Here is an 18542-nt window from a genome sequence, read left to right on the forward strand (position 1 = left end):
TTAGAGGACAACTTACAACCTCTCCCTAAAGAACACATATTTGCTTGTTGAGGGATACAAAGAGATCATGAGCACTGGTGGCACAGAACTTCAAGTCAGTGACCTCTAGTGGACAATATCTTCCATTACAATACACCAATGCCTTGTTTAGTGAACTGAACCAGACCAACTACAGACCCATAAGTATATTATATTGCAACCTCAAGATTTTAATAATATTTCATTGTACAGCACATTATGATGACTTTGCTTCTAGAATGAATAGCATCATGCCAAGGGAACAGCACCAGATTCTTTCAGATTCAGACCCGTGTACACTACTCTTGGGATTCCTAGGTATTTAAAATCCTATGATACAGTAGTTATACCCTTACCATATACTGTTTGACCCCTGGTGGTGCCCACTCGTAGGTGACAGACATCACGGCATCCTTCCTGACTGGCACGACATTGACTGACACAGCATTAGGTCTGATTGCCCCTGGTTTAGACATGGTAGCGGGCCCAGCACCAGCCCCAGCACTGGCCCCATAACCGGCACCAGCTCCAGCACCATTCCTAGCACCAGACCCAGCTACGGCCCCCGCCCCAACTTCGCCCCAAGATCCAGCACCGGCCCCAGCCCCAGCATTGGCTGGCACAGTGTGGGGACTGTATGGTACAGCGGTGGCTGACATGGGGCTGGAGGAGATGGAGAAGGTGACCTGGTTGCCCTTGTATGTGGGGTCGCCGTCTGTCTTGAGCTTGGCGACGAGACCCGTGTACTTGGTGTCCTCAAACAGCTTGCCAACCTTCCTGTTATCCTCAGAGTTCATCTGAACATCGTGGTCCATCAGGCCACACTTACAGTTCCGGCAGATTTTTCTGTGGAGGGGAAAATCAATAAGGAAAGGGAATGGGTTAGGTTAGAATATATTTTTGGTTGTGCCTAAGCACTCTCAAATGTATAGGTTTCCTTAATGATCATCTGACCAGGAAAAACAGTAGGCCCTTTAGCAGCGTTTCCCAAACTCGGTCCTCGGGACACCAAGGGGTGCAGGTTTTGTTTTTTGCCCTAGCACTACACAGCTTGATGAGTAGTTGATTACTTGAATGAGCTGTGTAGTGCTAGGGCAAAAACCAAAATGTGCACCCCTTGAGGTCCGAACTGCTAAAACAAAGGGAGACCTAAAACGAGGTGAGATCCCAGCTATGCCAGCTAAACCTGAGATGTGGCTTCATCCACCCGGCAAAACTCATTTTGACCTTCCAGAAACACAACACACACGTTTTCCACTGCCAATGAAGCTCAAGACTTCTTCAAGAAGCACATCAAACCCAACCCACAAGGGGACAAGCCGCCAGATGGAACCCCATTACTGGCTCATTATTCAGGTATGCTTTCCATGTACAATCATGCAGCTTAGCCTATGGCTATGATGCTGCACGAAGCATAAGAGAATGATGAGGATACCCCTCATGTTAGGGTACAAGGAACAATATTCCTATTATTGCTCAGCATTGCTGAGCATTGATGCCAATTAATGAACAATGGACAATATATGGATCCTACAGCTATCCTATTTTTTGTGTTACTGTTCAGACATTCAGGCTTGCATATCTGTCATACCTTGTTGTTTTTTTTCATTACCCACTCCTAATCCTCATGTCTGCTAATTTAATTGTAAAGGTCTAAATTGGTTACTTATTTAGTTTTACTTTAATAATATTATTATATATACAGTACCTACTCAAAGACCAAAAATATGTTGCTTAGGAGATCTCAGGCTGCCACTCGGCGTTATGCCACAACCCTGTAATTACAGTGCAGGGTGGGGTAAACCCCGGTTGGAGGGCTAAGGGCTAGGGAGGAGGGGGGCTGGGTAAGGGGGAACGATTTATAGAAAGGGTCTTCTGGGTGGGGAGTGACCAATGGTTGGGTTTCCCTGTGGTCCTGCTTTTTATTTGACATCTATTGGCTTATCAATACTAAAGATAACAATTACATTTTAGAAAAACAATGTCAACACTAGCTGTTCTCTCGTGGAATTTGAAAGGCCTTAATATTCCTATCAAGCATTCCAGAGGTCCTGATATTCTAGCAATGTTTTTTTAGCTAGGTTTTTTTGCCCATAGATTTTGTCGTAATGTTTGAGTCACTCAAATATCACATGAATACACATTAGATATGGCAAAATCTATACAATTGCAAGAAAATTTGCTTTAAAACTGCAAAATGTTATTTCCGCCAACAAGAGTGGTGTGAACAGTTTATGCCATGAATGTTCCCCAATGCTGGAAGGGGGGCCTGAGTGAAAAGGTTTGGGAACCCCCGCTATAGATTACTGAGAATATTCAAGATAAACAAACAAACAAAGAACAATTACAAGTTAACTTAGTTTTAAAAAGCACAACCTCAACCTTTAATGAATATGACACCACATTCATGTAATTTTGTCACGTGTAAAGACATTGTGTAAAGACATTATCAAAAAACCATTAACACTCAAAACAACAAAAAACCCTAGAGTATTTAAATTGTATTAAATGACTAAATTACTCACGCAAAAATGTACCAAGAAAAATACATTCTACTTATAAATATTATTTACATATAAATATGTTAAAAATTATCCAAAATGTGACCAGTGGACAATATTCAGAAAGTATTTCAAAACCCACACAAAGTAGGCTATTTGATTGACAACGATTCTTACTTCCGTAACAATGTAAAAATGCAAACAACTATTCAGATACTATTTAAAAATGTATATAACCTCTCTCAATACGATTAGGTACAAACTAGGCCAGACACAAAATGTGGAAAGAGTAGGCTACCTTGACAACAATTCAGTAACTGTGGATGTGGATTCAGTGGATGTGGTGGAGGACATGTTGGTGTTAAACAACAGACTCCTACCACTTTCAAAAACGACTCCAAAACCCTTGCTACTGTCACTTTAGTTCCAGGCTATGTGGTACATCGGTGAATGGTGGGACTTGGGGCAGACACACTTCATGGAAACGTAGGCTCCCCTCTCGGGTGTGCTCTCCCTCTGCTTCCTCCTCTCCCCCTGCTTCCTCTCTATTTTTTGCCTGACCAACTAACTACAGAGTTTGCCAATGTTAGCTGATTAGTTACGTAGCTAGGAAAGTATCCAAATGAATTGCATCGGTAGAAACGGGACAAAACAAGCAACTTCTTAGCCGTCTATGTAAACAAATATCAATGCAACTCAATATCATATAAGCTCCACTGCGTGAGCACAAAACCTAATAAGACAGCGAAGCTGTAAAAAAAAAAGGAAAACAAGGCAATGTACAGTTGAAGTTGGAGGATTACATACTGTACACCTCAGCCAAATACATTTAAACTCAGTTTTTCACAATTCCTGACATGTAATACAAGTAAATATTCCCTGTCTTAGGTCAGTTAGGATCACCACTTTATTTTAAGACTGAAATGTTTGAATAATAGTTGAGAATTATTTATTTCAGCTTTTATTTCTTTCATCACATTCCCAGTGGGTCAGAAGTTTACATACAGTCAATTAGTCAAACGTTTCAGGTAATCTTCCACAAGCTTCCCAGAATAAGTTGGGTGAATGTTGGCCCATTCCTCCTGACAGAGCTGGTGTAACTGAGTCAGGTTTGTAGGCCTCCTTGCTCGCACACACTTTTTCAGTTCTGCCCACACATTTTCCATAGGATTGACGTCAGGGCTTTGTGATGGCCACTCCAATACATTGACTTTGTTGTCCTTAAGCCATTTTGCCACAACTTTGGAAGTATACTTGGGGTCATTGTCCATTTGGAAGACCCATTTGCGACCAAGCTTTAACTTCTTGCCACTATAGGGGGTGCTGTTTCGCATTAGCATAATTTGCTCTACAGATTAAACTGCCTAGTACTCAATTCTTGCTCGTACAATATGCATATTATTGTTATTATTGGATAGAAAACACTCTCTAGTTTCTATAGCCGTTGGAATTTTGTCTCTGAGTGAAACAGAACTCCTTCTACAGCACTTTTCATGACAGGGAGTGAGATTTCAGAAATCTTGGCCCCTGTTCCCAGGTCGGTTGTAAAGTCCCTGTAAATGCTATGGAGAAACAAACACTGCCTACGTCTTCCTCTGGATGTCAGTACGTGGTGACGCTTTGATTCGATTGCGCAATCAGGGCCTCTATAAAACACCAAAGACCGGAAGTAGCTTTCTTTTCCTGCCTGCGCCTGACGCACGATGGACATCGGACTTGCCTCCTTCCAAGCTGTTGTTTAGCCAGTAATATTTCTCCGGTCATGTTTTTACTCGTTATAGGTGTTAAAAACATCATAAGGTAGTTAATTTGAACCGTTTTATAGCAATTTATATCCGTTTAGGGCGATTTTATGGCATTTCTGTGTGATGCACTTTGAGGAGCTGGGCACTTTGAGTGCATGGTGAACGTAATTGGCCATTTCGACGGGGCAAGAGGACATCTTTCGACCAAAAGAAGATTAGACCCAAGAAAGGATACATTGCCCAAGATTCTGATGGAAGATCACCTCATAGTAAGAAATATTTAAGATGATAAATCGTTGTTCTGTCGAAAAATGTTAAACGCATATTCCGCCATTTTCTTTGGTATAGCTTCGCTTGGCGAACCCTGTATTGCACAGTAAGGATAATTTTAGAAATGTAATTCAGCGATTGCATTAAGAACTAATTTGTCTTTCGATAGCTGTCCAACTTATATTTTTTTAGTCAAGTTTATGAATAGTTTTTCATGAGACAAGATCACTGTCAAATATGGCGCCCGACATTTTCAGGCTAGTTTTGCTAGTATTGTCATTGTATAACCACGTTTTTTTGTGGCTAAATATGCACATTTTCGAACAAACTCTATATGTATGTTGTAATATGATGTTACAGGAGTGTCATCGGAAGAATTCTGAGAAGGTTAGTGAAAAAATTAATATATTTTGGCGATGATTACGTTATCGCTCTCTTTGGCTTGAATCAATGCTCTGGTAACGTTTGCACATGTGGTATGCTAATATAACGATTTATTGTGTTTTCGCTGTAAAACACTTAGAACATCTGAAATATTGTCTGAATTCACAAGATCTGTGTCTTTCCATTGCTGTGAGCTGTGTATTTTTAAGAAATGTTTTATGATTAGTAATTAGGTAATACACGTTGCTCTCTGTATTTATTCTAGTCGAGTTGTGATGGTGGGTGCAATTGTAAACTATGATTTATACCTGAAATATGCACATTTTTCTAACAAAACCTATCCTATACAATAAATATGTTATCAGACTGTCATCTGATGAGGTCTTTTCTTGGTTAGTGGCTATCAATATCTTTATTTGGCCGAATTGGTGATAGCACCTGATGGAGTAAGAAACTGATGGAGTCAGAAAAGTGGTGTCTTTTGCTAACGTGGTTAGCTAATAGATTTACATATTTTGTCTTCCCTGTAAAACATTTTAAAAATCTGAAATGGTGGCTTTATTCACAAGATCTGTATCTTTCATTTGGTGTCTTGGACTTGTGATTTAATGATATTTAGATGCTACTATTTAATTGTGACGCTATGCTAGCGATGCTAATCAGTGTGGGGGGGGTGGGGGGTGATCCCGGATCCGGGGTTGAGAGGCGGTAATTAACTTCCTGACTGAAGTCTTGAGATGTTGCTTCAATATATCCAGATAATTTTCCTGCCTCATGATGCCATCTATTTTGTGAAGTGCACCAGTCCCTTCTGCAGCAAAGCACACCCACAACATGATGCTGCCACCCCTGTGCTTCACAATTGGGATGGTGTTCTTTGTCTAGCAAGCCTCCCCCTTTTTCCTCCAAACAGTTCTATTTTTGTTTCATCAGACCAGAGGACAATTCTCCAAAAAGTACGATCTTTGTCCCATGTGCAGTTGCAAACTGTAGTCTGGCTTTTTCATGGCGGTTTTGGAGCAGTGGCTTCTTCTTTGCTGAGCGGCCTTTCAGGTTATGTCGATATAGGACTCGTTTTACTGAGGATATAGATACTTTTGTACCTGTTTCCTCCAGCATATTCACAAGGTCCTTTGCTGTTGTTCTGGGATTGATTTGCACTTTTTGCACCAAAGTACATTCATCTCTAGGAGACAGAATGCGTCCCCTTCCAGAGCGGTATGACAGCTGCGTGGTCCCATGGTGTTTATACTTGCGTACTATTGTTTGTACAGATGAACGTGGTACCTTCAGGTGGATGAACCAGATTTGTGGAGGTCTACAATATTCTTTCTGAGGTCTTTGCTGATTTATTTTGATTTTCCCATGATGTCAAGCAAAGAGGCACTGAGTCTGAAGGTAGGCCTTGAAATACATCCACAGGTACACCTCCAATTGACTCAAATGATGTCAGAAGCTTCTAAAGCCATGATATCATTTTCTGGAATTTTCCAAGCTGTTTAAAGGCACAGTCAACTTAGTGTATGTAAACTTCTGACCCACTGGAATTGTGATACAGTGAATTCTAAGTAAAATAATCTGTCTGTCAACAATTGTTGGAAAAAATTCTTGTCATGCACAAAGTAGATGTCCTAACCGACTTGCCAAAACGATAGTTTGTTAACAAGACATTTGAGGAGTGGTTGAAAAACGAGTTTTAATGACTCCAATCTAAGTGTATGTAAACTTCCAACTTCAACTGTATAGCCAATGAATATCTGTACCTAGCAAACATGACAAACCATGACCAAGCCCAACAGATAAACACTAATTACTTTAATCTCCATTTCGGTGGCTAGTTAGATTGTTGTCTGTAGTGAAAGTGACAGCTGAAGTTGACGCTTTGCAAATGCAGGCCAAATTTACCACAACATGCGACTTTTCTTGCCTGACAGATTAGCTACCTATAGCAAGCAGCATGGGCCATTTTCATTTAAATTACATTGGTAGAAATAAGACAAAATTACCAACTAGTTAGCTGACTATAAACAGCTAAACATTGCAACTATTTCCATGAGACAGAGAGCAATCATTTGAGCTCCTGCTCCACTGCTGATGTGTTCACCTATACCAACCAAGTGATCATCATCACAGCTATTTCCCAATTTTCACAGCATCAAACATCAACAACACCACTGCTATTTACTTATTTCACTCACCTCGTCATCATCACTTTCAAAGTGCAACGACGCGTCCAAATCCATGTCACCAACCAACATACACTACCGTTCAAAAGTTTGGGGTCACTTAGAAATGTCCTTGTTTTTGAAAGGAAAGCTATTTTTTTGTCCATTAAAATAACATAAAATTGATCAGGAATACAGTGTAGACATTGTTAATGCTGTAAATGCCTATTGTAGCTGGAAACTGATCATTTTTTATGGAGAGGCACATTATCAGCAACCATCACTCCTGTGTTCCAATGGCATGTTCTGTTAGCTAATCCAAGTTCATCATTTTAAAAGGCTAATTGATCATTAGAAAACCCTTGGGCAATTATGTTAGCACAGCTGAAAACTGTTGTTATGATTAAAGAAGCAATAAAACTGGCATTCTTTAGACTAGTTGAGTATCTGGAGCATCAGCATTTGTGGGTTCGATTACAGGTTCGATAACAGAAACATACAACTTTCTTCTGAAACTCGTCAGTCTATTCTTGTTCTGAAAAATGAGGGCTTTTCAATGCGAGAAATTGCAAAGAAACTGAAGATCTCGTACAACTCTGTGTACTACTCCCATCACAGAACAGCGCAAACTGGCTCTAACCAGAATAGAAAGAGGAGTGGGAGGCCCCGGTGCAACACTGAGAAAGAGGACAAGTACATTAGAGTGTCTAGTTTGAGAAAGACACCTCACAAGTCCTCAACTGGCAGTTTCATTAAATAGTACCCGCAAAACACCAGTCTCAACGTCAACAGTGAAGAGGCAACTCCGGGATGCCTTCTAGGCAGAGTTGCAAAGAAAAAGCCATATCTCAGACTGGCCCAAAAAAAGAAAAGATTAAGATGGACAAAAAAACACAGACACTGGACAGAAGACGATCGGAAAAAATGTGTTATGGACAGACGAATCTAAGTTTGAGGTGTTCGGATCACAAAGAAGAACAATCGTGAGACGCAAAAAAAATTAAAAGATGCTGGAGGAGTGCTTGACGCCATCTGTCAAGCATGGTGGAGGCAATGTGATGGTCTGGGGGTGTTTTGGTGGAGATAACGTGGGAGATTTGTACAGGGTAAAAGGGATCTTGAAGAAGGAAGACTATCTATCACTCCATTTTGCAACACTATGCCATACCCTGTGGACGGCGATTAACTGGAGCCAATTTCCTCCAACAACAGGACAATGACCCAAAGCACAGCTCCAAACTATGCAAGAACTAGTCAGCTGGTATTCTGTCTATAATGGTGTGGCCAGCACAGTCACTGGATCTCAACCCTATTTAGCTGTTGTGGGAGAAGCTAGACCGTATGGTATGTAAGAAGTGCCCATCAAGCCAATCCAACTTGTGGGAGGTGCTTCAGGAAGCATGAGGTGAAATCTCTTCAGATTACCTCAACAAATTGACAAAGAATGCCAAAGGTCTGCAAGGCTGTAATTGCTGAAGATTCTTTGACGAAAGCAAAGTTTGAAGGACACAATTATTATTTCAATAAAAAAAAAACATTATTTATAACCTTGTCAACATCTTGCCTATATTTCCTATTCATTTTGCAACTAATTTCATGTATGTTTTCATGGAAAATAAGGACATTTCTAACTGACCTCAAACCTTTAAATGGTAGTGTACATAGATACAGCCTCTTCCACAGTGAAATGCGGTGGCCGCTTCGGCGCAGTCATTTTGAGTGATTAAGTATATATTTTTTTTTTAAAAGGTCAAATAACAGCATACCCTGTTTTTGGTTGATGACAACAGCCACGCGAATACGACAACAGGTTGTTAGCAAGTCAATTTTGAGATCTTGACACAGACATTATTGTTAAAAAAAACAAGGCCGTTCCTGGCCGCTATAGTAATTTAAAGAAAGGCCGTTGACGGCCGCTATGTGTCCTAAAGGGTTAGGCAGAATCCAAAGCTACTTGGGCAGTTCTACCTCTCAACGCAAAGCTTTTGATAGACTTTTATAAACTAGAATGGTCATATCTTTGGTCGGTTTTGGAACATATGGGACTTGGCTCCAATTTCATTCATATGATTAAAATACTATACGTCAATCCCTCAGGCATAGTAATAACAGGCAATAGATTGCTCTGTTCCGTTCAGAATAACTAGAAGTAGCAGGCAAGGTGATCTTGTCTCACCTCTTCTATTTGTATTGTCTCTGGAGCCCCAGGCCCAGGTAATTCGACAATCGAAAGAAATTACACCAATATTTCACAATTCTACAGATCACGTCATTTCATTATACGCTGACGATGTCTTACTTTATCTAGACAATGACAATCCCTCCCAAAAGCTTTGAAGATCATAGACAAATTCAGCTCCATCTCAAGTTATAAAATAAATCTCACCAAATCTGGCCTACTGCTTCTCAAGACCCTGATAGAGGACTCCATCTCTACTTATGGAATCCCAATCGTTTCCCATTTTATATATATTGGAATAGATATCCTTCCTTAGATAAAACCATTGCCAGACACTTTAACAGAATGCTCAAATAAATTCAACACAACCTCAGTAGATGAACTAATATCCCAGTTGCTTTAACTGACAGAATATTTGTCAAAATGAATATATTGCCACGGCTGAATTTCTGCTTCCTTTGTCTCCCCCTTCTGTCTACTGGAATAAAATCCATAGTGCAGCTTCAAAAAGTATATGGCAAGGTAACGCGAGACCGGATAAAATTAACACACTTGCAAAGGGAAAGACAATAAATTATATTTCCAGGCACTAGCATTTTGTCCCATACTACATTGGTTTAGACATGATACCATTAAACAATACTCAGCCCTCTGGCTGAGTAGAGAGAGAAATATGGTGTCTCCTATTTCCCTGGAAGAGGTGGTCTTCACTGATGTATCCCTTAAACAACGTAAACTACACTTTAGTCCTATTATTGCTCACACTATTTCTATTTGGCACAAAATTGAAAAACAATGTAAATGGGAATCAAAATGGCATGCCCATATTCCATAATAACGCATTTCGATCTGGAGGGCGGCCTTGTAGATGGAGACATGTTGGCTGGGTGGGAGGCCCACTTCTTTATTTTCATTTCCTGTTGATATTGAATGTATTATCACTTAAAGATGCACTATGCAGAAATCGCGCCGCCATTTCCTGGTTGCTAAAATGCTAATAGTTCACCTAATTTCAGTTTATGTGACAAAACAAGCAAGTATAGTGTATAGCTTCATTGTATCATCTAAACCGCTGTGAAATATATTTTCCATAAGCAAAAAATATTGTATTTTCAGCTGTTTGAAGCTGGTGTACAAAACCAAAAGTAAAAGACACAAAAACGAAAACATAAGAACGGGAAGCATAGATATAGCGCACATAGAACAGATCTGTTTCTTAGACTTGCTTTCAATGAAAATGACAGATCGAAAACTCACATTTCTATGTGAATTTGGTTGGATCGCCCAAGAAGTTACATATTGCAGCTTTAAACTCAGTATGTATTTCTTACATTTAATGAATTTAGTAGCAGCCTACATGTTTTTTAAACATATAATTTGAAATGGATAGTGTACCTGTAACACCCCCAAACAAATGTACAAAACAAATAAATCACACAGAATAGCTTTCCAGTTCCGTTCTTATTGCCACAGACATGTCTGACCATGACCAAGACCAAAGACCCTTCCCATTGGACACATCAAGTCATTTCAACATGGAAATGTGGGTAATATTTGGTTGAGGCATTGATCAATGAGATTTCAACCCTTATTCACCCACTCAAAAAGGCACCCAGACGTTTGTTGAATTCCCAATGTGTTATCGCCATGCTTCAACAATCTAAAAGCACAATCAAATTCCAATGGAAAAACAATGTCTGACTATGTGTTATCACTGCGCATTCAAAAGAAAAAGAAAAGCTGCACACTCTAGGAGCTACGATGCAATAGCTGTCTTCATCAACCATTTAAAAGCACAACAAAGTTCACATGGGAATACAATGTCAGTGTAACGGCTCTCGTTGGTGGTAGAAAGAGTAGTGGAAAGTGTTCATGATTTTAATAAAAAAAAAACACTCAAACAAAATCGAAAACGCAGTTCTGTCAGGCAATAGTCTCTAAACAGAAAACAAGATCCCACAAACTCAGGTGAAAAACAGGGCTGCCTAAGTATGATCTCCAATCAGAGACAACGATAGACACCTGCCGCTGATTGGGAACCACACTCGGCCAAAAACAAAGAAACAGAAAACATTGAATTTCCCACCCGAGTCACACCCTGACCTAACCAAACATAGAGAATAATAAGGATCTCTAAGGTCAGGGCGTGACAGTCCGATATTTTGTATTTATACAAGAAACTTAATGTCTTGTCACTGCGCTTCTTTCTTGATATGCCACACCTATCAGGTGGATGGATTATCTTTGCAAATGAGAAATGCTCACTAACATGGATGTAAACGAATTTGTGAACAAAATTTGAAAGAAATAAGCCTTTGTGAGTAGGGAACATTTCTCTGGGATCTTTTATTTCAGCTCATGAAACATAGGACCAGGACTTTACATGTTGCGTTTATATTTTTCGTTCAGTGTACATAGTGCAAGTGATCAATGCTGTTTGAGATTCTGCAGATGATTATAGCAAATGTGAAGATCTCCACAGACCTGTTAACTTTGCATGCTATCTTGAACATTTACACTTTCTATGATTTACATAAGACATTTATAGTTACAGTAACATCTACAGATGTTAAACACTGATTGTTTAAAACAAATCTACCAAAACTATTGCTGATGGTGAACCTGAGTAATCAAAATACAATCTATTTTAAGCCCTGCATAGCCAGATGAGAGTTGTGTTTCCGTTAGCTTATTTTTATTCCGGTAAAACACAATTTTCAACAGTGCATACAGTAGATAACAATAACCTAGCAAATTACATAGGCTTCCATTAACGAATAAAGCCTAGTATCGTTCAAGCCATTTTAGCATTTGAATGCTGAAGGTGCCGTGCAGATGTGCAAGATCGGGAACAGGCCGCCTACCTCGCGTTGGTCAGCGCATGAAGCTGGGAACAGTGTGCAGTTTGAGGTTGTTCGGCATGCAAAATGCTTTGTAGATCGATGACTGTCAACACAGTTACATGCTTAGTTTGACACTGAAGGAGAGGACGCGTCAGTTGTCACAAAAGATGAGGTATTTTTGGAAGATCGGAAAAAAATGGTGAACCGGCGATTCGTAATGTTGGAATCGCTTTTCTGACCAATGCAATTTTGGATCAGTTTGGGGTCCGCAGACCATCTTAAAATATTTGAAATCGGGGACCAATGTAAACTCAAAAATGTGGCCATGGATGTGTTACTCATTTTATGGTTGAATAAATACTGTTACATTAGTTTGGAAGACTTAAGGCTATTTATTGTATTACAAAAGTGTCAATGCAATCAAGTGTCAACCAAAAATCTAAGTAAAAGAATAAAGCTAAATCAAATCAAACTTTAAATGCACTTTAAATAAAGTCTGATTTGATTTAGTCCCATTCTTTATTTTGGTTGAGATTGAGATGTGAATCCAACATATCAATTATTAATTTGTAGACAAACTGGAATTAAAGCCAGACTAAGTCAGTGGCACAGATGGAACTATCCAAGTAGCATCTCCTTCAAATTCAATATCACTAAATGTCCTTACATTTGAAAACCAACCAGAGCTTGAACCTTAGGCCTATTATTGTATTATTGTATAGTACATTTCAATTTTGATTTGATATAGGCCTAGTCCTATTCTTTAACTTAGATTTTTGGTTGAGATGGAGATGTGAATCCAACATACTAATTATTAACTTGAAGATCATATTTGAAATCAACCAAAGTTTGTATTCTCTATTTTTAGTTGAACCCTGGGTTGATTTGAAACAATAGCTGTTGATGACTTCGCAAATGCTATATCGACCTAAATATCATCATTTTATGATATATGACTTATAAAGTATGGTCACATTTCATTTGCTGTGTTAAACATATAATTTGGAATGACTTCAATAGCAACTGTAAATCTATTTACTTATTAAGATATCTCTCAATCATTCTCATGATAGCACATAGGTTTGATATTTGTCACTGACTACCTACCAAAGCTGGGCTTGGTTAAAACCCTGGATGGGAGACCAAATGGATAGCTGTAGAAAGTTGAACTTTCCAGTAGGAGGTGCTAGCCAGCCTATGTATTTCTTATGATAGTGGTAATAATGTTGAAGATCTGACGTTGTTTCAAATTGGCTATAATGATGCCATAATCCTGTGTTGAAATTTAACCCTCAAAACAACTGTTTTTGAAAATTCTATGTATTTTTCACGTACATGTCACGTCACAATACGTTGATAAATTACATTGAAACAATGTTGATTCAACCAGGTTGTGCCCAGTGGTCTGTGTGGCGGTTAGGTGTTGCCATAGCGACCGGCCACTGCAGTAGGCATGACCTGTTGTGATGTCTCAGGAAAGCTAGCCGGGTGTGGATAATTGTCTGGGTAAGCGGGAAACAGGAATGCTGGCTTAATTGGCGAGAGGGGACAGTGGGGGACACAACTATTTTAATGAGTCATTGGTCCACATAATGACTGCATCGTAAGTCTGGAATCAGACAGGAAGTCAAAGGAATGTAGGCCACTTCAGTTCTACAGTAATCCAAACATAAGAGGACAGGAAACTGAACTAAACACAACAAGGCTCGGTGCTACATGCTTTGGGGGCCTGTGGCTTTCCCTGTTGTGTAGCAAAGAGAAAATAAGTGTTGTTTTTTGCCAAACTGGGTCTGGTTCATATGGAATTTAATATTATTGAAAAGTAAGAAGAAAAAAAAATATTTTTGCATGTGCACCGGATAGAATTATATTTTTTTGCATGTGCACTGAAAAATATGCAAAAACATGTTTCCGCCTGTGCTGACCATGCTGGGTCAACAGAGTAGAGAGCAGTACAAACCTCCAGAAGTGCAGCTCGAACCCCTCGCATTTGTCCTTGCATTTCAGGCACGCGGCTCCGGCACCAATCTCGTGGCCCAGGGTCATCTGCCAACAGACACAGCACATCAATGAGATTAACATACTTATACTGTCTCTGGAAATGATTTCATACAGTAGAAAGTTTCAGGCCAGGGTTTGATACACTATATATACAAAAGTATGTGGACACCCCTTCAAATTAGTGGATTCCACTATTTCAGCCACACCCATTATGGACAGATGTGTAAAATCAAGCACGCAGCCATGAAATCACCATAGATAAACATTGGCAGCAGAATGGACATACTGAAGAGCACAGTGACTTTCAACGTGGCACCGTCATAGGATGCCACCTTCCCAACAAGTCAGTTTACAAAATTTCTGCCCCAGTCAACTGTAAGTGCTGTTATTGTGAAGTGTAAATGTCTAGGAGCAACAACGGCTCAGCCGCGAAGTGGTAGGCCACACAAGCTCACAGAACGGGACGACCGAGTGCTAAAATCATATGTCCTCGGTTGCAACACTCACTACCGAGTTCCAAATAACTGTTTATCAATAGCTTCATGAAATGGGTTCCCATGACCGAACAGCCGCAAAACAGCCTAAATTCACCATGCGCAATCCCAAGCGTCGGCTGGAGTGGTGTAAAGCTCGGCACCATTGGAGATACCACGAATGGGAACAGAATACCAACTGAGATGGATTACCATTAATACTGTGTCTCAGAAGTTTCTGACCATTACTGGTACAACCCGAAAAAGCATTCAAGTCAGAGTTAATGAGTACTTGAGGTCACCGAGAAAGTCTGGATATGGCCTGCTCTCTCTTATGTAAGGAATTAGGCACTTTCCCATGTTAACTACAGTATGTACTGTAGGCTATGTTTACTTGTCAGACTGCACAGTAGCCTAACAAACAAATGCAGGTGGCTGATATCTTCAAAATGCTTTATTATCCAAATGTAAAAGCATATACTGTACAGTACTGTATTTCTTCATCAGCATCTTTATGCTTTTGTTAATAAAATACTGATAAAAATACTCTTTCAAAAGGCAGATGTTAATTTAGTTATGGATCCATAATGAATTACTATGGGAATAAATATCACTGAATTACAGAAGTATTGGAACAAAGTTGTCTAATGAAGGTAAACAAATTGTTGTTTACTGGAGAATACTCTTTCAAACACACACGGTCACGTTGTACAGCGCCATTATGGCTATTAGCTGGACAATAGAATTGCCTAGGAGGGTAGGGGGAGAATTCTATCGTCAAATGTATTTCTTAGTTAGGTTGGCTGTATCACAACCGGCCGTGATTGGTTGTAATTTCAGTTTAATCCACCAGAAAAGACAAAACAAATAATACAACAAAAAGTGTTATTATTATTATTATGTATCACATCCAACCCATGACTGGGATTCCCACAACTGGCCCAGCGTTTCTCTCCCTCTAAAAACAGAAATAAATGTTTTGGCCTTTACAAATATTATATTGACCTTTATTCATATTACAATCGCTCACTTTTTTTTTTTTAAATGGAATAACCTCCAAAATATCTTTATATATTATCATGTTGATGGCACAGTCATATAGCTGAGTGACTCACTTATTCATGGCTTTGGATCAAAATAAATAAGTACCAACATTCTTTCTGATAGTCTTTAATAAAGAAATGTTTTGGTTATCCTGACCTGGACACCATGTACAGTATTATAATAGCCCACTATGGGCTGTTAGCAGGACAATATACCTTTACCAACACCTCTCTGTATTTTGATACTTTGTGGATGGGGCCTCTCGATTGGCGAACCAGTCTAAGACACTGCGTTGCAGTGCAAAATGCGTTGCTACAGATGCAGGTTCGATACCCGTGCCGGCCGCCACCGGGAAACCCATATGTAATCATTGGAAGAAAAAAATAATCTGATATACTGTAGGCCTACCGTAGGCGACATGAGGCTCACTAATGTTGAGTAATGTGGTGTAGATGTTATTTATTTAAATAGCATATTGGAGTTAGAAGTAATAGGATTTAAAGCAATAGCCTATTTGAAGCAATGCTGTGGTCAACTATTTTATCAACGTTTCGCGCTGCTCTGAGACAAGCATGGGGACTGGTCTTGATAAATCAATGAGATTTTTATTTTCACAATCTCCATTTGGGTATTGGCTAGTAGGGTGTGGAAATGTTATGCTATTAGTACTGTAGCCTACTCCCGACCGTCACGTTGTACAGCGCCATATTTTCCGTTCCATCCTAACGGAAACCCTGAGGGTTTTTCGTTTTTCTTGGAATAGAAACACCATAATATTAATCAAATTAATTAAGCCACTATTGAAGGTTATCAAATGCTTCTCAAAGATGCCCTCTGGTGGTCAAACTAGCACTAACTAGCTTTAATGGTTACAATGGCTGACACTTAAGTAACATGCCATAGAATTCTGCGGCACCATGCAAGCTGTGCTGTAGTATGCTGCAACTTTTAAAGGACGAACCGCTGTAATCGCCCAACATCAGTGTCCAACCTCACTAATGCTCTTGTGGCTGAATCGAAACAAATCCCCGCAGTAATGTTCCAACATCTAGTGGAAAGCCATCCCAGAAGAGTGGAGGCTGTTATAGCAGCAAAGGGGAGACCAACTCCATATTAATGCCCATGATTTTGGAATGAGATGTTCAACGAGGTGTCCACATACTTTTGGTCATGTAGTGTATTTACTGTAGTTCATATGGTGGAGTCAGTACTTACTTAGGCCTAGTTGTTTTGGAGTGGCCTCTTTAAATACCCTAGTTAGCAGAATCTACAATGTTCTGTTAAGCCGGGTGTACACTACACAATTTTGGCCCCGATTTAGCTGTCCCAGACAAGTTTTTTAGATCAGAGACAAAATCCCCATGTCGTTTCCTCAGGGCGTGTGGCCGTCACCAACATTTGTTTAATGTGAGCGGGTCAGAGATGCAATCTACCAATCCCGTCTTTGAGCAGTCCCAGACGTCCCAATATTTTCAAACATGTTTGATTTCATTGGCACAAAATCTGCAATGATCTTCTAAGTGTGAGATGTGCAATGAAACGTTTTGAGAAAGGTGATCAACATTAGCCAATGAGAGCTCAGCAGAGAAGAAGCCAGTGAGATGATGACGTTGTTTCGCATCACCCGGAATGTGTAGACGATCGAGCAGGAGCGATGACTACTACTAGCATACGTTTGTACTTGCCTTTCACCAAAGCCAAAGTGTCAAATCGTTACATCTCTGAATTTCACAAGCAATGTTATTCAAGCTAGATATTTCAACTCTTTATGGCAGGTGTGAATGTGTTACTGAAAACGTCAAGGAGGCTGCTTTTTTTCTAGCTACGTTAACGATCTAATCGCATCATTGTTTTCGCGAGACTGCGGGGTGGTATGGAGAATCCTCACGACCAAGTGAAGAATCTAGTAGCGGGTGACACACCGTCTCTGCCATATTGTTTAGTGTGCGTACCACTACATTGGCAAGACAAACAACTACAGGAAAGATGGTTGTTTAAGGTGAGAGGCTCAGAGATGTTAGGATTTTGAAAGTCGTGTAGTGTACAACCGGCATTACTGTACAGCTTGACATTTGCGTATAAACATGCCTAACAGAGATGTGAGAGGGAAAACATCTTACTAAATTCAAATACGGAATCTGATGTCCCATTAATCCCTAAACTCCCCCTCGGATATATTCCAGATTTGATACTTCAAGCAACATATAAAGCCTACTTTTCTCAACCATCTGCATGCATTCTCTTCTTCTACTTCTTTTACTTCAGTGCCTATTTTGGTCAAATATAAAGCAGCTCTAAAATTCTGTCTTGCTACCTTTTCGAATCAAACCAGACTCACTAGACTAGGCCTGCGTCTCAAATGGCACCATACTCCCTATAGAGTGTGCAACTTTTGACCAGGGCCCATAGGGAATAGAGTGTCATTTGGGATGCGTGCCGAGGCTAATTCCAGAGTTTGTAGTCACAGCCCATACTGTAGCACTCTTTCCTCCCTCACATTCGCATCATTCAGTCCTGCCTCACTTCTCAGACGGACTTCAAACACCAGTGTTGTCTGTCTTGCCCCGTCAACGCTGTCTGCGCCCTTATATGGTCAAGTATTCCACGATGCTGAGAGCCCCTCAGGACTCCAGCACACACTGCTGTTTGGAGAAGCTGTTTATTTTGGCTCAGGAGGAGCACTAAATGTGAAGCAGTGAGCCCCCCTCGGCCTCAGGGAATGTGCAGCCGGCATGTACACGGAGGAACGCAAAACTAAAGCCAGACTAGAGCATGACTCAGTAAATAATATTTACGTTAACTATCAACTCCCTCTTCTCCACTTACCAACAATAGACGTGTTTCCAACTATATCTGTCTAGGTTAATAATGAACGGGGAGAATAGCCAGAGATGGTCTACAATGTAACGGCTTTGGTCT

General features: G+C 40.1%; 1 protein-coding gene across 1 annotated transcript in view; it reads right to left on the reverse strand.

The window, feature by feature from the left end:
* Positions 1–18542, reverse strand: part of LOC120053303 (testin-like) — a 39528-nt gene that overhangs the window by 18927 nt on the left and 2059 nt on the right. The window contains exons 2-3 of the mRNA XM_039000434.1: positions 14066–14151; positions 375–864 (exon numbers count right to left, since the gene is read on the reverse strand). Of these exons, the coding sequence (XP_038856362.1) occupies positions 375–864; positions 14066–14151 (576 nt within the window). The remainder of the gene's footprint in view (positions 1–374; positions 865–14065; positions 14152–18542) is intronic.

This window comes from Salvelinus namaycush, chromosome 9 (assembly GCF_016432855.1).
Source record: "Salvelinus namaycush isolate Seneca chromosome 9, SaNama_1.0, whole genome shotgun sequence".
Classification (NCBI taxonomy): Eukaryota; Metazoa; Chordata; class Actinopteri; order Salmoniformes; family Salmonidae; genus Salvelinus; species Salvelinus namaycush.